Genomic DNA, 27,427 nt, shown 5'->3' with positions numbered 1-27,427 from the left:
TCTCATCCACAAAGCCTTCCCTCATCAAGCTTTGATGCTCCCTTCTGCTAAGTTTAATGTACTCAAGGAAGTGGGAAGGGACAGTGACACAAGAGGACTGTCAGGATCTGGAAGATAAAGAAGTTGGTAAGCAAAGCCTTTGCTAGATGCTAGTGCTGGAGCAGGCAGGAGGAAAGAGCTTCAGGAAATTCTCCAGCCTCCTCAGGGGCTTTGCAGATGAAGCAGAGCCAGGAGCCCCAGGGCAGCAGCTGTCAATGGCATTCCCCTCCACCCCCCTTCCTGCCTGCATGGCTGCATGGCTGTGGAGGTGGGGAACTGCAAAAATGAAGAGGCTAGAGGTACAGTTGAGACAGCACCTTCCCAAACTCCACTCTAGAGAGAAAACCTGAGGCAGGCTGATACAGGAACAAATTATCTTTCTTCCAGTAGACCCAGAGTAAAGAAACAGAAAGAAAGAGGCCTCAATTCAGTTTTCCCTTTCACATAGGCATAAGTCTTCTCCCTTTATACTGCTGTAAGATTTCTGCCTGGATGAAAGAAAGGCAAGACAGAGGGTACATGTGGTCTAAACTGCAGATCAAAGAGTAGAATTTTTGCTCTAAGCAAAGCTTCAGCTCTTGCCTATTGCAAATGAGTGTCCTAATGCTCCCCAATTTCATTTGGGCACATAGATTATACGGCATGCCTTAAATATGCAAAAAATATATGTTAAGTCTTAAAACTTTTTAACAGTTGTTTGTTTTTAAATATTACTCCTATAAAGTACATCAGCAAGGAGCACCTTAGCACCAGCCACAAGGCACAAGTCTGAAAAGAACGAAACACATAATTCTCTTGGCTCCAGAGCTGAGGATTTCAGTGGTCAAAGTAGTTCTGCAATGTAAAACATTGCAAATTTATCTGAAGTCCTAGGCATGGGGGATGGACTAGGCAAAAAACCAAACCAAAACAAAAGAGCAAGCAAGCATGTTAACCCCCACAAGCAGTTGCCAAGTAAAGCAACTCTCAATTACAGCTCCGACGACAGTCAGACAGCTAAACTCAAGTAGTGAAATCAAGGCCTGGCTGAAGTCAGTGGGAATTTTAGAATTTACTTCAGTGAGGTCAGGATTTATTCCAGAAGAACCAAGCAAAAAACAAAAAAGTCACTGTTTGGGCTGCCCAAGCCTAGCAGTCAGCCAAGTATGAACATGAGATGTCCACAGGAGAAACAGGTCAACAAAAGCAGGGTGGGGAAAAAGGGCTGTCTGTTGTCATCCCCCCTGATCCAGGTGGAATTAGCAGACAAGCTCTCATCAGCAACAGGAGCTGTCATGCGTGTGTGTGTGTGGGTGTGCATGTGTCCAAGACTCCCCATCTCATAGTGTAAGTTTAAAATATGTGCATTTGAACTGAAACTGAAACATACAATTTATACTGAAAAATCTGTCTCAAAGTAAGGGGGAAAATAATGTATTTTACCTAGTATTCACCATAATCTGCCGTAGGATATACTTGAGATCCAGTGGATTTTCAACTTGCAGACTTCAAGATGAGAGACTCACCAGTTTTGCACTTAAAACTTTTAATACTTTTAAAGTGAACAGCCTATATGGCGAGTTCTCTCCTTTTGTTATAAAACTTACATTATCTGAACATATTTTTACAAAATATACTGCTCAAAGCATGTGGATTGTATATTTCTAATATATTCCCCCAGAGAAATATAAGACCTATTTTCTAATAATGCATCCTTGCTGCTGCACTGCTATGTGGTCTGCCAGCAGACAGTCTGGCAGGAAAATGGTCTCACCCATGGCAGCTTGTTTTTAAATTAAATTTTTTGGAAAATATTTGCTACTTAGTACTATCTCCTTCATCAGGCAGACAGAGCTCTAGTGGCAATTTACCTCAATTTTCACCTCCAGGGAGTTTTAAAACATTGGAAAAAGAGGTTTTTTTTTTTTGATGGATGCACTTTTGAATCAGTTTTTTTTCCTTCTGAAAATCAGCACAGCCTCGCAGATTCATCTGGGTTCTAGTAATCTGTATCAGCTGAAATTTAGACTTTTACATCCCGATGTAACCTCACGCACTGCCGGGGAGCAGAGCCCTTAGCAAGTCACCAGGGGCTGGGCCTGTGTCAAGAAAACCCCGAGATCTCTTTTCCCATTTCACTGCTGTATTTTTGATGTCACCAACAATAAGCTAATGATGAGCCTCTCCTCTTGACCCCAAAATGTGCTTGTTTTCTTGAGTACCTTTTTAGGTCTTTAATACATAAAGTAAGCATCAAGGAGAGAAAACTAACAGTCCTCCACAAGAAATGCTCTAGAGCACAGCTGTCCCACTAAGCACTAGCGTGAGGGTCCCACAGGCTTGATCTAAAGAACATTTACCTCAGGAATAAAAGAGCACGGCCATGATTTCTTACCATAGGAAGGGATTCCGTAGGGCTGGCCGGGCTGGGGGTAAGTGGCATAGGCTGTAGCTTGCTGCATTCCCGCTGTAAACTGCGTCTGCCCATAGGCAGCCATCGTTTGTGAAGACGGGGTAGGGAGAATATGTGGGTAGGGTCTGCTATTGATTACAAGTGACAGAAAATAGGACAGACACTGCATTAGACAGACATGCACATAGTTATTTTTAGCCTTATTATAATCCTGCTGCTTTATTAACACATAATCATAGGCTATGCTAGAGAATGGAAACTTTAAGAGACAAAATAAGAAAGAAATAATAACATAATAATAAAGAAACAATAAGAAATCAATAATAAAATAATAAGTGAAATAAGAACTTTACAAATATTTTTAAAATACATTCTTAGCATTTAAAAAGAAAAATTTCCCTAGAAGCTGCTGCAGTTTAAATTATGACTTAACAGATGGACTCAATTATTATTTTAAATGAGGTTGGAATCTGCCTTTTCCAGTTATTATTATTACTACTATTATTATTATTTTAAAAAGATATCATACTTGGAAGGGTAAATCTGTGGTGGGGAGAACTGGTGTGTTTGTCTTGGGCTGAAACCACTGCTTCCAATTGCTGCACCAAGGAGAAAAGAAAGCATACAGAAGTGTAAATACACACACCAAAGATAAATATTATTTTTCCTAATAGAATTTCAGAGTATTAACAAGATTTTAATTAAATTCAAATATCACTGATACCTTAGATAGAAAATAATATTTTATGAGGAACTACACAGGAATGCTTAACATTAAAACCTTGATTGCAAATCTCAAATACTAAATTGCCCCTTTGTACAATTCCTGAGCCACAGTTTATTCTCTGGTTGCACACAGGCAACATTTTCAATGCAAACAATCTATTTCCTAATGGAAACATTTCTCTTCATATTTTCAAAGGATTGTTGATATCTCAAGTGCAACATTTTATTAACTTTTTGAATTTTTAAGACCTACATTTTATGAAGGAGCTTTATGCGTGCCTCGATTGAAAACATATGGCCCGCTTCAGAGCACGTGCCTCTTTTAAAAAAAATTCCTAATACAGACTATGCATTACCTTATTACACTTCTATTTTCTTCCACTTAATCTGCTGTCTAAAATGCTTTCAGCCCTTCAAATCAGTATTGCAGAAGGATGCCCAAGGTGCAGATGCCCTTCGTGAAACAGGCAAGCGGAGGAGGCTGCACGAGCCGCTCCCTGAGCAGCCCCAACAGCGCTGCTGCCACGGAGCCTTCCCCCAGCACAGGGGGAAGCACATCACTTCTGTCAGCATTTCTGGGTGCTGCTCAGAGCGTGGCAGCTCTGCTGGCCTCCTCTGCTCAGGACGATATTCTTGGGAGCCCTTCCCTCTCTGGTTACTGTCTGGGTCTCACTTCTCCTCTAGGTCCCAAGGTGGGCTTGGGAGCCTTTGCCAAGAAAGGGTCGGCAGCAGGTTGTGAGACTACTGTAAGATCAGACAGCCCGAGAAACAGCAGGCCTTATTGCTAAGTACTCGGAAATAAACAAGGCACACATAATTGCCCCTCGCCAGCTACCCCCTTCCTGGCCAGCTACAGGGAAAATCCATCATCTTTACACTCTGGGTGGGAAGCAGGCAGCTTCTTTCTGTGCCTTCTACATCCGATAATTTTTCTTTTCTGTGGCCTGTGAGGCTGCAGATGTGCCAAGTGTCACATTCCAACCTTTACTCAGATCACCACAGATGTATGTAGCTACAATTAGGTACACACTGTATTTTCTTCTTTCAGAGAATTAAAATACCTTGAGGCTTGGTGCTTTCAAAGTCAACAGCCTTTACAGAAAATGGAGGCTGTGACAAGACCAGGAAAGGGCTGGCTACCAGGAGTCTGACTGGCTGTCAAATTTTGCTACTACCAAAACGCAATCCCACAATATATTATTAGATCCTTTTTGGATTTGATTTGCACAATAAAACCAACGTGCTAGAAACACCAGAGTTGTTCAACACCTTAGGTTGTCCTCACAGTGTTTGTATCCTGTATGTCAGAAGCTAAGATGCATTTGGCTTCCTCTAAGGAAAGAAGCCTGACAAAAGAATGAATACTTTGGTAATAATAAATTACAATAAGTGAAGAAGACCTGCCCCTCAATTAGAATAATAATCACAGAGGCATGTATGTTTACTCAAAGAAAATAAAAAGAATTTACTCTGGACCAGAATACTCCCTAGTGAGGCTCCCACCAAAGACATCAATGGACATTAATAAGCCTGATACTGTAACGCTCCTTACTTGGGGAAAACTCCTATTGACTTAGACTAAAATTAACAGAAACAGGCATAAGATGGAAAGTACAAAAGCCTTTTTAAGAGAGGTGCACAGGTTTAGATCACATGGGATAAGAAAATAATAAATGAAAAAAATGCTGAGCTTAAAAGTTTTGTTTATTCCTTACCTGATCCTGAGAAATTGTCTAAAGACCCGTCTGTGGTAGTAGTAGTAGTGATCTCACTGCTGTTCATTGGTTCTGTTTTAACTATAGAAATATAAAAGAAGATATTCTATATGCTCCTAATATTCTTGCAGGCGCATGCACACACTCACTACAAACACAAACTCAATAAAGCAAAAATCTGCCAGAAATGTTCTAAATCATGGCTATTGATATTTTGCATTTTATGTACTTGTGTATACAAACAGTGCAAAATACTGGCAGCTATGATTTACACATAAATACAAGATGACCAAGAGGGTTATTCCTGTTCCCAAGGAATAAGAGCCACTGTAACAAACCAGAAGTCCCCATGCAACTCTCTGCACCTGTCCTGATTCCTCTTAATCCTACGGACCCAACAATAAGGATCCACATTTAGATCAGGTCACACAGCATTTAAAGGCTTGAAAGACAGCAAATTGAATAAAACAAAAGAGGAAATAATTTTTAAATGGTTTTTGCTGAGGACTGTTCAAATTTTGTTTCAAATTAAATAATTTTTCAGAGGAAAATTAAGGATTTGTGATGAAGTAAAACACTTTTCTTGTGGTGGATTTCTCCTCTCAAAATGAAAACCAACTTTATATTCAACAACTCTGAATTAAAAAGAGGACACAGTCCTCACCAAATACTTCAAAGAATGCTTTTACATTTTATCCCTCTGTACCCACAACATAACACGGCTGTCTGAGAGTAAAAAAGGAAGAGACCAAGAGATTATTGCCTGGCTCATGCTGATTCATAATCAATAATCAATTAATGCCTTTTAATAAAACCTCAAGTAAATAACCAATTTCTCTTTCTTTCAGTCCAGTGCAAAGTCCGTAATGTTAAGATCAGGACAGTATCCTGATCCAAAGAGCAAGGATGGAGCTGACTAGGCATGGATACAAAATAGGTACCAATAGTGCCTAGTTTGTCTATACATGTGTGTTCGGGAATTACAATCATCACTAGCACTAGCACCTTGGTACCAAGTCTGAAAAAGGTGAGGCAGAGGGACTTCCCTCTTTTCACAAAAGACCTTTCCTTTCATTGCCAGTCCACATTGTTATTTCTGCATGTTTTATTTCCTTCACCAAGCCTCCTCAATGGGATTGATTTCTAAGAAATCTCTCAAGATTTTACTAATCGTTCAGTATTTTCTTTTGACTCTCATGCAGGATTTCTGTCTGGTAACTTGGGAGGTCAAAGCTTAGCTGCACACAAAATTCTGCTGAGTCTGCATTTCCAAGCAATGCAGTCCATTTAGGAAAGTTTCATGAAGTGAAATGGCTGGGGCAGAGGGCTGCCCCAGTGTCCAGAGGCTGGACATTTTTGAGAGCGGTTATTCAGCTGGACAACATGAGCTGCATTTCTGCAAAGCAGCTTTTTTGAAACAAGCAAAGTTCAAGAGACTCCCTAAGGGGAATTAATGTAGTAAGAAAAGGTAGCCACAAAGTACACTCCAAAAGTGCACTCATGATTTGAACCCTAACTCTAATACAAAGGTATTTCTTAAAAACACAGCATATAAGTTATTCACCATCCATTTAATGACTAAATACTGAAAGTCTAACACACAGATACAATGAAATATTTATTGCAGAGTGTCTGTCACCAACAGTTTTCAGAAACGCTTTTACAGCATGTTCTACAGTTTGTCAATCTAGATATGAAAAATTACAGGATCTATATTATCTTCTGCTTTTTCTCAAAAGGTTACCATAGCTACATTTTACAGTCAGACTCATACTTCTTTCATAGCCTACTCCAAGATTCCCCAGAATGTGCAAGTCTTCTGAACCTAATTTCCATATTGCAATTGTAATTTGGGAATAACAATGAAAGAGACTTTCCTCTATAGCTGGTATTTGTGGTGGGGAAAAGAGAGGAAGATAAGACAGATCAACCTAACCTGGAGTAAATGGTGGAATTTTTCAGTATGTGCTTTCTCCAAACTCTTTCTCTTCTCTATTGGAGAAATAACATTCCATATTCTTCATTTTTTGGATTACTGCAAATTAGCAGCCTGAGGACTATGCTGAACTGCCTCACACAATATAGAGAAGTATAGTGTCAGTTGTTCTAGATAAAAAGCAGCCCTTCTGAAAAGGACTTGGGATTTCTGGAGGATAAGAAATTAGGTGAGAGCTGGAAATGTCCAGAAAGCCCAACTGCATCCTGGGCTGCATTAAAAGCAGCATGGTCAGCAGGGCAAGGGAGGGGTTTCTGCCCCTGCTCGGCTCTCTGAGATGCTACTGGGAGTACTGCATCCAGCAGAGAAAGGAAATGGACCTGTTGGAACAAGATCAGAGGAAGGACACCAAGATGGTTAGAGGGGTAGAGTACCTCCCATGCAAGGAAAGCTTAGAGATTTGGGAGTGTTGTGCATAGAAAAGGTTTTGGGGTGATCTAATTGTGGCCTTCCAGTACATGAAGGGAGCCCACAAGAAGAATGGAGAAGGACCTTTTACAAGAACAAGTAGTGTCAGGAAAAGGGAGAATTGATCCAAAGGAAAGGTAGGTTTACACTAGATACCAGAAGAAATTCTTTACTCTGAGGGCAGTGAGGCACAGGAACAGGTTGCCCAGAGGAGCTGTGGCTGCCCCATCACTTGAAATGTTCAAGGACAGGTTAGATGAGCCTCTGAGCACCTATTTGGATCCTTGTTCAAGATATCATTTTCCGACAAACATCATCAAAATCTAATTTCTGTTTCTATGACTAATGAGCAAACTGTTGCACTTCTGTGCAACACAGTTTTAAACTGAATGCTGTTTACTACACATACTAATTTCGAAGATACAGGAAAACATATGAAATACAGTGCAGTGCCATCTTCATGGGAAGAAATTCAAGTTGCTGACTGAGGTCCTCTACAATTTTTCATAAAAACTTTATGTCTTCTCTCTCAACTGTTTTACCTCCTGACTATTAAAAAAATAAAAAAAAAGGATATAAGAAAAGATGTTCCCATTATTCCTGGATCCCTGGATCTGGATACCCATTACTTGGGTGCTAATAAATATGCCCTAGAACGACGTCTTTAGAAACAACCACAACCTTAACGAACCTTTGTGTCACAGATAGTTGGGAATTTAATAAAGATGAACAGGTACTGAAGCACTCTCCATTCCTCAAGCACTTTAATCAAAATGCCTGAAAATTACTGCATATTTCCTTCTATCAGTCTAAGAACATTTAAGAGGATGAAATCTTGTTATACAAAGAAATAAACTGAGAAGAATAGCCATGGGTTTACCTGTTGGAAATATTTACATGCACTCTTACTGCAAAGGAAGGTCTCTTGTTTGTCCAAGGCAAAACTGACTGGCCATGGAGCATATTTCAAGCCAGAATCACAGGCAAAGAGAACTGCAAAGGCACTGCCTAAGACTACAAGTCTCACAGTCTATCCCAGCAGCATGAGTCATCCATATCTATGACGAAAGACATATGGAGCTGTCCAAGGAAGCCAGGCTTTGGGCGGGCACAGATCTGGCCCTACCACATGCTGCTTACGGGTGCTCTGGAGTTCAGCTCTTCCATGACAATTAACATTTCTGTGACATGTCCTAAGCTTTCACAGGATGATACTGGGAAATGAGTGGGAATACTGCCACATCTAGACAACACACATTGCAAGCTTGCCAGTAACAGCCAACACCATGCTCAGTTGTGGCAGAATCCGTGGAAAGTGACACAGGAAAGTTCCCATTTTTGCTGCTTCTTTATCAAAACTGACCTTTACAGAGGTGCAGAATCATCAGACTTGAATTCTAGAGACAGACTGTGATTTAGCAATGTACTACTAAGTTTTAGTGCCACCCAAACCACTCACGTAATAGATTATCAATAAGAAGTTCAAGAAGCAGACTAATGTCTTCCTAATCTGCTGCAAAAAGTCAATGCTTATTTAGAACTAGTGATTTAGATTTGGTTTATATATCAAGGAGCTTAAGAAACTATATCAACAAAGACATTTTTTTCCCCTTATTTTTTGTTCCTAGTCATTTGAGAGTCTAAAAAGACCTAAAAAGAAACTATGTAAGAAAACACATGGAACAGTAGAAAATATAGGAGTAGCAAATAGCACAAATGCTAGCTTGAAGAAATAAAGCAAAAAAATTCAGAGATGTCACAGCTGCTGGTCTAATGTTATATAGATTGTTAAGATTTTTCTCCTAAAGGAACTCAGAGACTGCAAGTGCAATGTGCCCTATTTTGTCAGCTGTATAGCAAAAGATGGTTAAAAAATTACTTACATGGCAGTTTCTGAACTCTATTGAGAGAGAGAACTTCAGACTAGAACCCACAAGTTTGTGTGGTTCATTGGACAAGTAACAACTTTCTGAGTTCACAGCTTGTCATGCAGCTCCTAGTATATATCTCAGTAAAGAGTGTTATGAGGCATGAGATGCTGGCTATTTTAAATATGGATTTTGAGACGTAATATTTGGCTACCCCTAGCACAGAAATTGTAGGAATGCTTCATAAAGATTTCTACCTTCAAGCATGCAAAAAGCAAGGTTATAAAATATCTTTTTAAAATTGCTTTTATTACAGTAAATACGTATAAGGCTTGCTCTACTGAACTCATCTTTGTTAACAGCTATGCCATTTACATTAAACCAGAATAAAAATATTGCAAACATTCCTGACATTAAATAGGTTTTAATTTTCCAGTTTTAAGACTGAATTAACACTATGATGCTATATTCTTTGTATTTTACAAAAAAGTGGGCAAAATTTAATTATTCTTGGCTGATAGCTCTGTGTTCATGGGCTACAAGAGACCAAAAAAAGTGTGGTAGTTAGTTTGTTTATAGACATACATAAAAACACAATCTCTTGCCCTGTTTTGGCTGGCATCTTCAAATAATAGCAGCAACTAAACACCAAGTAAATCTTGATAAGTACTTTATGTATAATCAGTTGCTATTCACACACTGTTTTGCTTGACATCATCCTGTTTCTGTACTCACTATAGAAGCCCCACGTTCACCTAGAAGCATAAAGATAATTTTTTACTAACAACAAGACAAAAATTCTACCTTGAACCTCTAAGCTGATTATATTTTTGATTATTTTATTCAAACAGCCCTTTGTTTGTAGTGAAGAATCTTGCAATTATAAAAAGGTTATGGGTTACTCAATTATACTAATTCATATCCAGGATATTATTGTATCTTTCTAACAATATTATCAAATCATCAGCTGCTGACCATGAAGCCTCATAAACTTACTTGTTACTGCTTCTCAAAGAAGATAACTCTTCCTGAATCTCATTGTCTGGAAACTACCAGAAGGTAATTTCCAGCCTAAATTTTTGTATGGTTTTCAAAAAAAAGTCCCTGCTCAAAGCAGCACATTCTAGTTCAAGCCCAGACTGTTCCCTGCTTTCCCCTCCTCTGATGTGAGAGGCTTCAAAACTTCTCCAATATTTGGCCTGTAGTTAACACTTCGGTTTTACCACATACACCCCCAAGACCCTCTTTCTCTTATGTTATGAATTTCAGGTGAAAGAGCTTTAACATCCTTGTGTCTCCTAATCTAGCAGTAAATACCTTACATTTACAAAGAAATGGTGTCATTGCTACAGTGCAAAATCAGAAAGAAAATTCAAAAATATCTGGACAGAGACAAAGGTGGACAGTATTTGTAGCTGCTAAGGAAGATTCAATTTGGATATTTATCTGACAAGTACAGTCATGGGTTAAAATTCACTGCAGCTGGGAGATGAGAGTTTCTGAGTCAAACTAAGGCTCTTATCCCTTCACACTCATGTGTCCAATTATACCAAATGTTTGTATCTCTCCCCTGCAAATGGAGGCAGCATATATCCAAAACCAATCCTTTTAGAAGTGTCATGGACTATTCTATTTCCTTTTTTACTTTCCTCTTTTCAGTTGGGAATCTGAACATGCACATGTTTAACAACTTGCAGTGTTCCCAAACAGTATTGATATTCTTTAACCAAAGCCAGACAAAATGACCACAGGTCATCACAGGCCCAGTCATTAAAGGCAAAGAAGGTTGTCTTCACTACCTTCTAGGAACATGGAGGTCTACAAGTGAACAAGAGAGCAACAAGGAGAAGTCAAGCCTGCTCTGCCACTTAGGTGTACAAGATACACAAGACTATCTCATGAAAACAGAAGCACATTGACAAAGCAAGTGGGATTTTCATAAATGGGAAATAATATGCTCTACATTTGGCCAGTGTCTGAGCTCCAGGAATGACAGACTTAAAGCCAAATTCACCCAGACAAAGAGAGACAGAGCTAGCTTCTGTTCCCCTCCAGCTAGCAGCAGCAGCAGCAAATTCCCTGCTCGTTTTATCGAACATGGTGACACAGGTTCACTCACTGACCAGGGGTCAAATGACATAGCTAACCCCGAAGTGTAACCAAGTTCCATGCTTTTTTATTTACTTGGGACAAGCAAAATCCATCAGAAGATTATAAAGTGCGAATGCAAATGCTAAATCATCAAGCCACAAGTCTGAAGTTGCTAAGGTTCTTCAAATACTACCCTACTAATGTGTGATCTTTGACTAAGATGTTCTGCTTGTGTTCCTTCTGCAGGTGCACAGTGACAGCTGGGCTGGATTTCCTTCTCATCTGTATTACTGGCCATATGACACTTCATATGATATTTTTGTATGGAATCACACAATTGTACACACACATGCATAACAGGCTGGTCCCACTGGAAAGACACCACCCCTAGAATGATGTGCTATTGGCTAGTTTTCAGAAAAGAAGTGGACATCCTCAGAGGCCCTTGAAACCCCACAGCCTGTGCACAATCACTGTGCATGTGGAGCTCTGGGGCCCTTGGACTCACTCAGAGGGTGCTCTCACACTACCACGCTTCATCCACTGTCTGAAACAGCGTGTGTTGTGAACATCTATATGAGAAGCTTTCAAAATAAATGATATTAAAATAATAGTGCTTCTAAGATTTTCCCTTTTTTTTAAGTAATTTGTCATTTGGAGTATTTTGTTTACCTCAAATGCCTGTGGGAACCAGTATTGCTATTAACTTATCACTTAAAGGAGGTCCCTTCTTTCAGGAAAAACTTACAGAGGAAACTGAAATAGAGACTCTTTCAAAAATGGATGCACATACATATAGAAAAGACAGTAAATAAATAAATATTAGCCAGTCTCCTCCCCAGAACCTTGCAACAGGAGTTGCTCAACTGAGTCAGCAGAGAAGTGGACAAGTCATTTCACTGGCCAAGTGCCTATGAAAGAGGAATAATGGAGCATTATGCTACATGTGCTCAGGACAGAAAGACTCTTGGTGAAGCAAGAAAATAAAAGCACAGGTAAGACAGAGTCTGGAAGGAAGCCAGTGTAATACAAGGAAAAAAAGATGAAGAGCAGGAAAGAAAGGATAGTCCAAGTCAGCCCCTTGCCTTCACATAAATCAGCTGCACCTGATTTTTATCCTCCAGAAGAGACATCAGGTGGAAGATTCTTACTAGCCTCTACAGACCCCCAGCTTGTTTTTGGGAGCCCAGGACCTCTGCAGTTTTTGCCTCTGGCCAAACAATGGTCCTCTTGCACTCTTCTGGGATGAGTAAAGAAATCAGCATCCACAGCTCTTGATGCTAGTACCTGACTAAAAGTCAAATATTACATCTACCTTTAGTATGCTATTATTTCAGGATGTCTAAATACAGAGGTATCAATTACAAATTTCATACCATCAAGCTCCTTAGTGCAAACACAAGTATAGAAATTTCAGTATACCTAATTAGCAGGAACTCCAGAAATGAGTAATTAAAAGGTACTGGAATCCAACCAGAATCACCAAAATAAGAATATTTTTGTCTGATTACTATCATCTACCACAACTTTGGATCCCAAAGCACACAAAAAAACAAAAAATGTAAAAAAATATGAATTAAAAATAATTCACTGCCAATGTGAATTTCTTAATTGCAATACTGAAAGACTATTTTGAGTACTACAAAGTATTGCTAGAATTTCAAGAAATGTAATTTATAGAAATATAATTTACTTAGAGAAATCTACATCACATGCCATAACAACCAGCTCTACCTTCTCTATAGATTTTAAAATTTTACTCCCCCATTACTTTAGGAAATCCTGAAAACAATTTTTTCTCCATTCTGTAATACTGCAACTTCACAGCAAACATACCACACAGTGCTGCCTTTTGAAACCCCAAAGATGGATTTATGTTCACCAGACTTAAAACAACCTTTTTAATGGCCACAAATCAGATAGTCTCATAGTGGAGAGCTCTGACTGCCTTTGTGTCAGATCTCATTCTCATGTTGCAGCAGGTACTTAAAGAGTGAGAATCATTTTTTTCCAAAGGATTTTTGATGTCCAACTCCCTTTGAAGCCTCCCTTCCTATGTATCTTTGAAAATCTGATCTTCAATTTGTTATCCATTTTCCCTTCCCACTTGATATGACAATGCCTTCCCTCCTTCCTTGAACACTCAAATAAAAGGGCAGTAGCAGGTCTGTACTGCTTAAATGAATGAAGAGTAGTTGCTCAGAAAATAACAGCTCCTTCTCCCAGTCCTCATCTATTCTTTTCTATTCCAGTTGCATAAAACATCATCATGATGGGCCACAGGCTTCTGTTTCTCACTCTATGCCATCCATCAGATTTGATTTACATTCTTAAGATAAAAGTAAAGATCACTGTAGGCAGAAACTGCATGCAGTTGTCTGCCATGGAAAACAGATTTCCTACTCCTTTCAAGTTTACTGATTACTCATGGCCTTTCCCCTCTAAAGGGTATCTACCAAAGTGGGCACTGTGTTGGAAAAGCCACCAGCTGTCTGATAAAACTTAATGAATGGCAATTTTATGAGCTTCTGTTGTTATTGTTCCTTTAACTCCTTCAGTATCAACCCACCATGGCAATTCACTGACAAAGGAAGATCGGAGATAAGGCAAAACTATGAACATTTTGATCCCTGCTCCAATAATTTTTTTAAGAGATTTTCTTTGGCAAGTTATACAAGGCCATAATTTTTACAGTGTCCAGCGCCTGCTCTTTTCTACAATAGAGGGTATGTAGTGGAAGTACACTTAAAGAGAACATGAAAACCTCAAATACTGTAGTATTCATATAGTCAGCATCACCTTGGCATACTAGGCCTGATTTTTCTGAGTGCCTTTAGCCAGACATTTTAGTTCTCTGCATTTGATCCTGGGAAATTTCTGTCTGGTCAAGGTCTGTAACTTCCTTGTTACTTCCTCATCAGTGAAGACCATGCTGCTAGGCCAAGAGAAGAATTTTGCCCTCTCAAGGTGAAATTAAGCACACAAAGAGTTATTATATATAAGCTGCATGTAGAGATTAAATTCAGACTCAATCGTACAACTAAATCCCCATTCAGTGCTTTGAAAACTTTCAGCTAAGTGTGAAGCTAAAAATACTAGCCAACAAAGTGAGCTATCTTCCAACCACATCCTCTTGCAGAAAAACATCAATAGAAGACAAGTCTGAAAATGTGCCTTAGAGGAATTAATAAACATTTGTTTGAAATGCAGCCATTTCACTTTGGGACAGGTATTTTTTTTCCTTCTTCTTTCTTCTTCCCCTCCCCTCATTTACTGAACATATCCTGTGCTTCAGGGTATGGAAACCTGTCAAAATCACACCCATAGTCAAATCAAATTTAACATATCTTTACAAGATATTTATAACATGCAAATACCTAGAGGCCCTGCTGCTCGGCCACATGAAGACCTCTTATGCTAGAGAAGGAGGGCTCTTTCACGTTAGTGAGAATGTGTGCATGGTAGACCAGAAGCTGGTTTCACATATTATATCTGACATGTGAAGATTCAGCAAGCCACATCTCCACTCCGTGTGCAACAAACAAGCAAACCACACTGCAGCATCTGGAAACAGGTGTTTGGCGAGCCCTTACAACTGCATCCTTACAATCAGCCACTTGTGTCTCAGCAGGATTCTGCTTCAAGAATCCCAGAAAAAATAATTTTACTTCACCCTTCATTAAAAAATAATAGGAAACGTTTGCTTCATTCACTCCACTCCTTCTTAAGTCTCTTCAGCAGCTCAAGGAGCCTAACAAAACATTTTCTCAAGATAAAACAGATTAGCAGTAAAAAATTCCACCTTCAGAATCTTAGGCCATCTGCTTCACTCATAAATTTTGTCTCTTGGTGCACATCTCATTCAGAAATAAATGATTCTACTAGTTTCTTTGAAAAACTTTTCCTTCTTTGTCACTTAAGAGCAATCAGAGACAGGAATTTTCAAATTAGAGAGCTCAGAGCAGAACCGCCAAGCACAAGCTGTCTCTCAGGACACTTTTGGAACAACATCCGAAATCGCATGCTGAGTGCCCACGCCTGCTGCGCCCACTGCAGCACCCAAACCTGTGGGGCTCTGTGTGCTAGGGCTGAGCAACCAGTCTGCAGTGCTGAGGAGGGTCATGTCACCTGAGGGAAAAGGGCAAACAAAAGAAAACCGTTTGGCTTCATCTCAGGAGGCAAAGATCTATTGCAAGTTAGAGCTTTCTGGGTAGAATCCAGTCCAAATTCTTTTAAACTGGAAAGTTCTAGTGTCAGACAAATAAGTTACCATGGTTTAACTGGCTTCCTTCAATAAACTCTGATACCTACCTAGAAGTTGAGATATTATTTCCAAAATTATTTTCTACCTGAGGTCAATGCATTAATAGATAAAACATATACCTCATTTCCTGATGAACTAATATTAAGCATTTCTCAGAGTGGATGCACACAGCACTACATGTTGAACAAAAAGTCAAGTCAGATGATGAACATCTTTCAGTGTTTCAAGGAACACTCCCTAATTTTTTTTTGCTACGAAAGAACCTTCAAGTTATAGAAGGTAGAAAAGCTCATGAAGTTTACAACAAAGGCTTCTGTCAGCTAGAGGAATTTTAACTTGAAAGGGCAATTTTATTCTATACCAAAAGTGGTATGTACCTGGTAATATGATATAAAAATATAGTAACATACTTGTATATTTTAAAGGAAAAAGATTCATTTATGGACATAAAATATTTGTATGCTTAAATTCCATGAGCACAGTAAGCCCTTTATTTATCCTTTAAAAAGTTTGGGTTTTTTTTCAAAATACTTAATATTTGATTGAAGCAATACTTTTACAGCAATAGCAAAAAGTAAATTACACACAAGTCTGGCACAAGTCCCTGTTAATCTGATAACCCATAAACTGTCCTCACTACCAAGGACTGCAATTACAATGAATAACAGAGATATTTGGGGAATTGAGTGGGGGACAACATCTGTTTGACTGACATCTGCCTTTCCTGGAAAAATGCAATGCATGTCCATAATCCTAAAGAGTTTGACAGCATTACTACAACCCAGTCCTTAGGAAAAAAAGGCATATCTTTGCTACAACAGTTGTAGCAGTTTGCCTATACATTTATACTGAAGAGCAATACTGAATCTGCATGACTGTCTTTTCTAGTAATGTATTAAGTCTCTGTTCACATAGCCAGTTAAATGTCATGTATGATCTTTCCCACTATTGCCACAGAAATGCTACAGGAAAGAGCATTTTTTGCTGCTTGTTGCATAAACCCTTCTGTGTTTCATTATATGTATTATTATATGTATTATAGATGTATTATATTACTGGCAAAGCTGTTAGGTTGTTCTGTTGTTAGTATTCTACTGAGAACAAACATAACTTATCAACTGCCTGACTGCTTCTTGAGAAATAGGTATCAGTTTACCCCATTGAATTACTACACCTGTTTGAATTTTGGCCACTCCATCAAAGCAGCAAGCTAGCCTGAGGAACTTTCAACACTCAGTTTTATTAGCCTACTTGACAAAATTCTCATAGCCTTAGGAGCTTACAAAAAGTGAGAACATAAAGAAATACCAAAATAGTAAAAGACTGAAAAATTACATTTTGTACTGTGACAATTGTAAACAACTACTTCTTTTCTCTCATCATTCAACTTCCTTTTCAGTTTTTGGACTTTTTTTTTAATTTAAGCTCTGCTCATACTACCTACTCAGTCCATTCTAACTCCATGAAAGAAACATAAACCTAATGAAAACTATTGCTGAAACCTGATAATAGTAACTACTGATAAACTTTGAGCATTGCCTATATGTACTATATGAATAAACACAGAACACCTAAAATAGTAAAACATTATGAAAGAACACCAAAGCAAAAAAGGAGAAAAAAGAAATTCAGAAAAACTGAAAAAAAAAAGTCTGGCTCACCTTCTGTGCCATTGGGTGTCATGGAATTATTATTTATATGGGTGTTATCAAGTTTTGGACCACTGGGGGATTCACTACTACCACTTAGTCGTCTGTGTGGGCTGGCTAGATCCTGCATTTCCATAGACCTGAAAACAAGATGCAACTTGTTTTAGTGACATAAGTCAACATGAATTACAGAGGAACTGCCTTTATGAGATGCAGCCTGCTATTTACCAACATCCCAGAAACACTTAGTAAAAAACTGACTACTTTTCCCAACTTGATCTTTTCCCGTGCTTAACTCATGTTGTAGCCCCACACATGAGTGGCCAGCTAGTATAATTATTTTTGCGGCTTGTAACTAAATAAAACTTAGATTCCAAGCACGGCACTTTCAAAATTGATGTAATCTCGTATTTTTAAAATACGTACAAAGATGGAATCACCAACATATGAAGACATATATTCTCTTAAAAACAAATTAACACTCTGCTTTTTCAAGATTTACCACTCAGTGGCAATATAATGGGCCTCCAAAACAAATAAAACACTTGAAGCAATTGTGGAAAGCTATCATCTACTGACAGGGAATGAAATATTCCTGATGTATGTGTTTACTCTGGCAAACTACTTAATTGTTCCTCTGTTTCCTTTGAAACAAATGCAGCATTAAAACAGTATTATGTCTGCTCACTTATTTGCTTTGTGGATTACATAAAGCGTGCCCAATTGGAAAGGGATCTGACCGACATACAGTGAGTCCATAGAGGCGTTAGTGTGCCTTAGCACTCTGCTGTACCTCAGCAGCTGTTGCTTAGTCCAAATGAGAAAAGAGCAGCTCCCATCTAAAGCAAAAATTAAATGTTTAAGCGACACAAAAGCAGCTGAATATTTAAGATTTGTGCTTTCAATAGCCCTATAATATCAGACCAACAGTCATCACCACCATGACATATCCCTTGGTTGGTGTTGGGGCTTATGACTGAAGTTCCCTATCCTTCTGTTCCTTTATACCTAAAACTTTTGATATTGTTAATTGACGTACTTATTTCTAAGTAATTGCTCCCAGTAGAAACTTCATAGGTTACTGTGCCTCCAAGGCATTTGAACTAGTAATTTTTCAGTTTAAAAGAAATGCTCAGGCTCTTTTAAAGACTAGTAAAATTATATATAAAATTACTCCTGCAGTAATGGTATAAATATTCTAAGCGTCATTTCAGGTACGAAACTCTTGTATGTTAACTGAAATTTTATCACAGACATTAAACACAGATCCTTCTTTTAATATTTCTTTACCTAAAACATACTAGACAAAAAGAAGAAGATGATACTGCGATGAGTTCAAAACACCTACATCAAATATAAACTCCAACAATTTAGTGGAAAAGTTACATGCTCATGGTTCACAGACTTGGTTGCACACACGTAAAGGCTACGCTCCAGCACTTACTCATCTGCTTAATGTGAGATAAAAGAATAAATATTTTACTTATCACTTGAAGTTTAAAAAAAACCCCAGCAATAGAAGGCTTGCAATAAATTAGCAATTTTTGGTCAAATCCTTACCTGCAGCTTGAGGAAACAGCAACATCTGAACTGGTTTGGGACTTCTGCACCTGTAAACCAGGGAAACAAACAGAAGCTTCTATTACTCCAGTTTACTATGAAGCCTTAATTTAAAGAAAGGATATCACTACGGATGACAATTCTGTCCTTTAAATCCAAAGGGAGAGGAGGAGGATGCGGTGCCCCTGAAAGGCATATTGTCTTTAAATTGAAGGCTCAACTGTTGTTTCCCCGGCAGGTCTCTCTCCCTCCTCCCCGCGCCAGGGGCCGGCAGCCAAGTGACGGGATAGTGATTCATCAGGGGCCCGTGACAGCTGCAGAGGGGCTCACTCCTCCCCCGGCTCGGCTCCGCTCCGCTCGGCTCGGCTCTGCCTGCGCCCGCAAAGGTAACCCCACCGCGCCGCCCGCCAAGGGCCGCACCAGCTGCTCCTGCCCCGAGCCCCTCAGCATCCTCTCGCCTCTTCTCATCCCTCCTTTCTCCTTCGGTCCTGACAGATTCTTGCCCTCATCACACTGGTTTTCTTCTCTCTTTGCTCTTTGCCATCCTTCCTCTGTGCCTGGGCACAGGCAACCCACAAGGCAAGCTCACCCCAAAGGCAAGCTGGAGACGCTGATGGTTTTTGGGGAGGAGGGGTAGAGAATAACAAGGGGCAAGTCTACCTATGGTAAAGACCTTCACTATATAGCACACAGCCTTACAGAACCACCTCTAAAAAGAAGCCCATCTCCAGCCAGGTCAAATTAAAATAAAAACTCCTCAAGTTATTGCATAGTCTTACTCCTAAAAAATCCAGTTGCTAATGAGATTTCTGATAAAATTACTTAAAAGGACACTTCTGCCTAAATAAATGGGAAGAAGCTGTAGAATTTACCTCTGAGGTCGCTCATGAAGAAAAGGAATCTTTTTCCACTGGAAAGCCCACCAATATTTTTTAGTTTAATCAAATTATTCCTTTTATAACTCAGGTGAGTAACAGTTTTCATATTCCATCAGAAAAATGCTGTTGCTTTTCTAACAAACTCTAGGCAGTAACAATTGTCAGCAGGTGATAAAATAAGGTGGAAATATACTCCTAGACACTGTTAGCTTAAAAGCACACGAAAGCTTCTCTGGGCAAGGTATATATCCTCTTAATGTCTGCAGTGAGGATCTTTCTTGTGCGTTTCCATTCAACCTGAACTGACATCTCTTAAATGATCACAGAGCAAAGACAAGGGAGATGAGGCATTTTAAGTGCCATAAAAATCATCCGAGCAAATCCTACTTATGTGTCTGTAGGGTGGGTTTTTTGTTATTTTTAATCACAGACAGAATTACTACTAGCAAGAGTAAACAACTGCTAGGGGCAGTCAGGCAAGGAAGAACATTACAAATGATGTCAAGAAGCATGCAATAATGCATGCTGAAGAACATCAATCTTTTTATAACTGGGTACTTAAAGTACTGCATAACACGCTTTTCAATACATCGCTGCATGCCAAATCAAACTAGACTAGCAGATAGAGTCAAAACTCTGCATTTTGGTTTAAGGATTTTTTCCCCCCCTTAGTTCTTTACCCCAGAAACTGCTGCAGAGTGCCTTAGGATGTGCTTCAGCTGTTACTTCTAAACACCTGGAAAAAATTATAGGTGAGAACTAAGTTTGCCTACAGAGCTATCTTCACTCCCTCTTGCACAGGATCTTATAAAACCCATCTTTTGTAATAGAAAAAACTTCCTTTTTCAAATGGATCCTTTAACTAACCGATATTTTCCAACATGCACTACAGAATTATTAATACTTTATTCAAATTTAAAAAATGTAATCCTCACTATTTTAAGTATCAAATTTTTACAAAAATAGCAACTTCGGTACATTTGAAAATATATACATTATATACATATATACAGGTTCATGTATGTGCATAGCATGAAAGAGCTCATTTATGTATTTGTGGGACAGGGCAAAAAAAATAACCAGCTCATTCACAGTGAATTAAATATATACCTTAAATGTCCTCCAACACTCTGTGATTTGTGAAAGTTCATATCCACAATTTTCATTTTCATTAGACATACTTTAGATATATTCCTTTGTGTCCCAAGGATTATTTAAACCATGTGTTGCACGTTACCAAATTTAAAAATGACTCTTTAATCAAAATAACTTTAAAACAACTAATCCTCACTTAGGCTGGTCAGCTGAATCCACAGAGTGGTCCAGGAAAAATAAATCTACTCTCAAGAATGCGAATGCAGACAACAATTAGACACAGATGTGACTGAAATTAGTTACAGTTTACAAAATGCTACACTTCACATGCTTTCAGTTTTTTATGTGCAGTACAAAATTACAACGTAGTAAGGAACCACACTTATGACGACCAGTTAATTCATAGAATAAAAACATTTCTGGGTGGTGTGTGCTTGTGCTTTCTCTCATATATTCCCATTTTGTCAACAGGTTTCTGGATAATTGAAGTTTGGCAACATAACTCACATATCAAATAAAAAGTGGGGGGAAAAATCCAAATGCCTGGCCTTATCCAGACAGAAATGGGTCACATACCAAAAAAAAAAAAAAAAAGGAGCTGTCACACCCCCTTCATACTCAGTGCTCTGCTTAAACTAAAAATGCCTTATAGGCTAAATGGCATACACATTCTTCTTAATACTTCAAAAACATTACTCTGTATAATTTGATTTTTGTCTGCAACATTCACATCTTTCTCCTTAATACAGACTGCAGATTGGGCACTATGTAGTACATGGTGAGAAAAAAAGGACAATGATAGCAAAGCTACTTAAAATTCATCCATTTAAGAATCTTAAATCAGTAACATCAAATTCTGATTAGTTAATGAGGTCTTTTAAGTTTGCCCTTTTTTCTAATTAAATTTATAATTCTTCACAGATGTAGGTTTTGTTGATGTTCAATTTGTCTCTCTCATTTTGTTAAACCTCACATAGTACTCCACCAATCCATTGAATAGCCACATTAAATCTGTTAATACCATGCTCTTCAACCCCAGAAATTATTTCCAGAAGGCAAACTTGCTTTGAGAGATCATCAAACAAGACTTAAGGTACACATTTTATCACATTTTCCCTACCACAGAGCTCAGGATGCAGAGGAAAATTCATGACTTTTGCACTGTTTATTATACTTTGCTAAATTACAAATCAAAAGCATCTGACAGAAGATCATGTATGAAGCCAAAAAGTTAATAATGTTCTGTGAAAAGTAAACTGTAAATGGGAAGAGATTCTAAATTTCAGCAGCATAGAGCAAATAAAATGTAGGTACTTGTCTAAATTACAGGTTTTCCACAGTATTTTTGCTTGCTAGGAGCAATTTTTTAATGGCTATAATTTAAAACATTTTTCCAGCTGAAAAGAAATTTTCAAAGTGAAAATAAGAATTTAACCCAGAAAGCTATAGCCAGCACACACGTTTTCTCTTAAAATACAGTTCTACTTTAAAGAAGCAAATTTCAAAGACAATGGCAGTTTTCAAACGAGGGTGTTCCTTCTTAGGAAAAAAAAAAAATCTGTCATTTTTAGGAAGGGGTGGAGGGAGGGAGGGAAAGGGACTTTTTCCCAACAGCACTCTTTACCTCCCTAAAAGAACGACGCAGTCAGTATCTACCAACATAATGGCTTCAACAGCCAAAATGTTACAAAACTAAAACGCGAATTGGCTGCAGAAAGGCACCTTGCTGGCAACCCAGAAAACTTGGTAATACTTTCACTCTTCCAATAATCATATATTGCTGGGCTCCAAGGGAAGAGGTTGGGCTTTTTCACTAGATATTCACATCAAAGACAAATTTTACTTATTAAAGCAAAAGCAAGTAATTGCAGTTATTAAATTTTTAATTGCCAGTTTAAATTCTTCTAAAGTGCTATCTTGTGTGCTCATTTCATACACTCATGAATGAAACATTTTGAAATCCCAATACTTTCTTCCCCTTAAGAAAGAAATACTACAATGTGACAATGCTTCTATTATGACCAGCTATTTAAGAATGTCTTTCTGCTTTTCCAAGATTTTTTTTGGCTCCTGACAAATATTTCATACTTATTACAATTCAAACGAAATGATTACTCATTCTTTTTTTCTCCTAAGGTGAAGCATGACTCAAGCTGTCTGTCACTGCGCAGAACTGCTGAGAGGGGATGGCTGCTCATTTCCAGACCCTTCCAAGCCTTGGGAAAACTCTGACAGCAGCGAGCTGCTTGGCTAAAAACTGCATGTCATAGGTTTGTGAGCAACATGAAAACGCTGTGTGCGGACGTGTTTATATACCTAAAATTCTGCAACGTGTTTTACACACACGTATATGTACTTTTACCAATGCTTATCCATATAAATGCTAATAATTTATTTGACACCTCAAAACAGTAGTCTGTGCTCTGGCAGATGCTTTGCAAACCATCTCAGTACGGGTTGGAAAATAAAATAATCTTTATACATGGTATCTAATGTTAAAAACTTCCAATGATACACTACATCACATTTCCATTTCTTATTCCAAATTTTCCCCGGTGCTCATTTTTAAATTTAAACAAACTCCATGAAACATACTATCATTTTTTTTCCTGGAAGGCTTTTATCTCTTCCGCTTACCTCGGTTTAGAATGTTTGCTTACAGAAGGAAAAAAAACCACACCAAACCCCAACCACCTTCAAAGAAGCATTTTTAAGTGCACTAACACCTTTATTTTCCCAGAATCAATCTTGCACCGTAAAGAGCAATCCTTCCTCTTGGTGTTTGAAACACCAAGAGAATGTTTGGTGGGTCTTCGTTGCTCAAAAGGAAGAAGTAAATTTAAAGAGACTTCAGAAGGTCTTTAACTTCTTTGTTATAAGATCACCGTTCTGAATAAGCCACCTAAAATGTCAATAAACGTCAAATATTTCAGTTGTGCAGATGTTTATTCTGTCATCTTGAAAAGTTCTCCTGTGGGGATCTGCATGTTTTCCTTGGTGTTTGGAAAATTTAAACATATTAAGCAAAAGGATTTCCTGCTTCAGAAAGTACTGTCAAAATCTCTGTCAGGCATTCTTCCTCCCAATTTTTTTTATTATTTTTCTCACGCTCTCATGTCTCTTTCAACAAGGTCTGCTGGTTTCGTACCGTACGTGCCTATTTCCACCCCCCATTTAACATCTCCCCATCACGTTACTCCTATCTGCCGAACCATTAGCACTCGAGGAAATCAAGCAGGAGAATCCCCAAACCTGGCTGATCACAATAAACAGAACCTTCTAACATCTGTTTTGTGGGAAGCCTACAAACCCCAGCCTGAACTACGGCCAAAATTAACTGCTGCACCCAGTGACTTATAGTTGAGCGCCGCTCTCCTCCGGAGCGGCAGAACGCGCGGAAGGCGCCGCTGCCCCTCCGCGCCGCCCGGGACCCCGCGCTCCTCGGCAGCCGGGCTGCGGCAGCGGCCCCCTTTCCCCGGTGCTGTCCTCCCGGTTCGCCCGTCCCGCTGCCCCGCGGCCGCTGTCAGTGCCCCCGTACTCACGGTGCCGGCGCGCAGCTCCGCGGGTCAGAGCGCGGCGGCCGCGCCTCCCATGGCGCGGCGGGGCAGGAGCGCCCCGGGGCCGGGCCGCGCCGGGCCGGGGCTGGGCAGACAAAGCGCGGCCAAGGGAGGCTGCCTGCAGCCCCGCCGTCTGTTTGCTCAGCCGTGTGTGTCTGCCCAGGCAGTGCCTGGGGGCACGCCGCCGCTCCCGCGCCCGCTTTCCTTCTCACTCCCCTTCGCCTTTTTTTTTTTTTTTTTCCCTTGTATTTTTTTTTTTTTCTTCTTTTCCCCTTTGGGTTTTGTTTTTGTTTTTGTAATGCAAACCGCAGCTATTCTCTTGTCCCAACCCTACTGGTTTAAAAGCAACAACTGCAATGAGGCTTGCGCGGTCTGAAGGCAGCCTTCCTGCACGGGTGAAACGCAGCCGGGGCTGCCGCGCTCCGCCGCGGAAACTGCGCGCCCCTGGCCCCCGGCCACCCCCTCCGTCCCCTGCCCGGCCGACAGGGCCCCCCTTCCTTGCACCTTCCTCAGCCTCACCCCAGAAAAACTCCTGAAAATCCCTCGGGTCCCTCCTCATTTAGAAAGTTGAATTGTCCGTAGATGCGTCCCCTCTTTTAAACGGGGTTTAAGCTAAAGCCGTCCTAATAGAATAACTGGAATTACACCAACATTATATCAATGAGAGAAGCTAAATAGGGATACTCATAGAGGCTCTTCAGCATACAACCAGCGTGCACGTCCGGACATGCCGTTTTGATTGGATATGTAACAGATTTGTTCTCAAATATCTGAGATTCTTGCAACCTTGTAAAGAAAGGGTCTGCTAAAACTATTTAAGCTAGCCTTCTCCAATTTAAGGGTATTTATTAAACAACGTTATTTGGAACTTTTAAAATGGTTTAAACCACTTAAACCATTAAATATCTGTATGCCTAAAAAGAATTGTAAATACAGTCAAATTAATATTTTAATTATTACTAATCACTTACTAAATTTTTAAAATTTGAAAATGTATAAAGGCCGTTTCCACAGACCATATACATGTTTCCAAAGAAGAGAGAGATGGTTGCATAGAGTTAAATTTGTGCATTAAGTAACCTTAGCTTTTACCAATCAATAGGTAATTAAGTAATTTAATTAGTAAGCCATTAAACTGAAATGGGTTTATGATGCTTTTCTATTGCAGAACTTTTAGTTGCTCATAATTTAAAAAAAAGCTCTTTCAAAAATACATACATTATGTTAAAAAACGTTATAACATACATAGTAACTAAATTTGACCAGCATTCTCCAGAGTATTTCCACTATGCAGACAGTATCTTTCACTTCATGTAACACTAATTTTTTTACACTGTTTTTCAGTGCGCATAATCCAAATATGATGAGGAAAACAGCGTAACGATTTGTAGTACCAAAAAAGAAGTCTTAATACCACGCCAGGTCTAAAGTACTAAAATTTAAAAAACTAAAACAAAACCAAAAATCAACAAACCCCCCGACTTTATACTGTATAAACAGATTGAAACAGAACTTTTTTTCTCTTTTCAAAAATCTGTGGTTATTCACTGCTAATATATCCTTACCTTCAATTAACTAATCTGTGAATGTGAAAGCAATACTTCTAGAGGAGAAATATCTTCTGGCTACTACATCCCAGTAAGTGAGACATTATTTTGTAGCAAGTACATTGGGAATACTTCAGGAAAGCAGATCGGTTTGCAAAGCTACAAGTCAACCTCGAGCTGAAAACGCACCTAGGATTTCATTTTGTTTAGCGCAGAAAAGGGATCTCGGGACAGTCACACACCATATATGGGAACCCAGGTCGAAATAAGCAGCTTTCGATTGGGCCCGTCTGCGTAGCCAGCACAAACACAATCCCATCACTTCTTCAGAGTCACAAACCACATCTCACGCCAAGAAAACTATTTATCGTGTTCTATATTGAACTGTGAAAGAAATACAAATTACTTGTTATGGAGCCACGCAGTTTTGTCAGGTAACAGTCACTGAAACCCTGAAGCACAAGGCTATGCAATCATTCTGAACTATGTGCTTTTTTGGAACAGCCACGATCTTCTGGAAAACGCTTACCACTGAATTCTTTACCAGTGTTAATAAGATCATTTTTTACAAAGTCCTACCCAATCTGATATAAAGACACATCTTGCTTCACTGACTGTAGGAGCTACATCTATTAAAAGAATAGTATCAGGCACACACTTTAACAAAGCAGAAGTTCATTTTCTTCTAGAAGAAATCAAATAATATCATATTGTTGATGTGAGGTACAACCTAACACTGGAAAATGTAACTCAAAACCCTGTCTCAAAAATAGTGATACTAAATGATGGTAGGGAAATAAAAAAATATTTAAAAAGAAGACTGTGACTTCAATGATGCATGCAAATTTTAGCATCTTTCATTCCATTATTGAAAACAAAAACCAAAACCAAATAGAACAAATATATGAATAAATTTGAGTATTTTAAATGCAAAGATGACTAAAACAGGCTTATTGTTGTTTAGTTTGTAGTCCCTACTGGGAGTTATATCCAAGTAATAACTTCAGGAGTGTGCCCAGTCTCTGTATTTAATTAAAGTAAGAGAGATCCCCACACACACGTACAGAGCTTGATGATGTGAGAATAAACATGGGATAAATTACACAGAGGCTAAGATGATCAGAAAAAGCGTGTTGACAATGCATTGCAAGAAAAGAATCAGCTTTGAATTTTTAATCTCTTCTGTAGTATGGCATGTAGGCAGTATGGGAACTGAAGCCATATAAATGATCTAGATGGGGGATATGAGATAAAGTAGGGTCCTTGGTGTTTATACAGCCATTAAAGAGTGCCTTAAAGTTCTTTATCTGATGTCTGAAGATTGGACTTCAGATCAGTGTATATCATTACCCCATGATAGGGTCTAACCTATGAACTTATCCTACAGCTGATACCATGGACCAGATCCTCATTTGGTTTGAGTGCAGTTCTTTTTATTTCAATAGGTAATCTAATTATGACAGCTGAGTACTGCACCGATTTGAAATCTACTTAAAAGAGGTTTATTTACTTATCTTTTGGGGTTTGTTCTTCCCAGTAACTACATACCAAATTAGTGCAGGGTGGGTTGTTGGCCACTGGCACCCAACATCATTTTCAAACCACAATTGCACTAACACTGGGTTTGGAACAGAGATTTCAG

At 39.0% G+C, this 27,427-nt stretch overlaps 1 protein-coding gene across 1 annotated transcript in view; it reads right to left on the bottom strand.

The window, feature by feature from the left end:
• Window positions 1-27,427, bottom strand: part of EYA1 (EYA transcriptional coactivator and phosphatase 1) — a 155,877-nt gene that overhangs the window by 63,740 nt on the left and 64,710 nt on the right. The window contains exons 3-8 of the mRNA XM_068186901.1: window positions 18,709-18,758; window positions 17,161-17,288; window positions 15,301-15,363; window positions 4,873-4,953; window positions 2,961-3,030; window positions 2,414-2,559 (exon numbers count right to left, since the gene is read on the bottom strand). Of these exons, the coding sequence (XP_068043002.1) occupies window positions 2,414-2,559; window positions 2,961-3,030; window positions 4,873-4,953; window positions 15,301-15,363; window positions 17,161-17,288; window positions 18,709-18,758 (538 nt within the window). The remainder of the gene's footprint in view (window positions 1-2,413; window positions 2,560-2,960; window positions 3,031-4,872; window positions 4,954-15,300; window positions 15,364-17,160; window positions 17,289-18,708; window positions 18,759-27,427) is intronic.

The sequence above is a fragment of the Anomalospiza imberbis genome, chromosome 1 (assembly GCF_031753505.1).
Source record: "Anomalospiza imberbis isolate Cuckoo-Finch-1a 21T00152 chromosome 1, ASM3175350v1, whole genome shotgun sequence".
Lineage (NCBI taxonomy): Eukaryota > Metazoa > Chordata > Aves > Passeriformes > Viduidae > Anomalospiza > Anomalospiza imberbis.
This window is presented reverse-complemented; position numbering and strand designations above follow the sequence as displayed.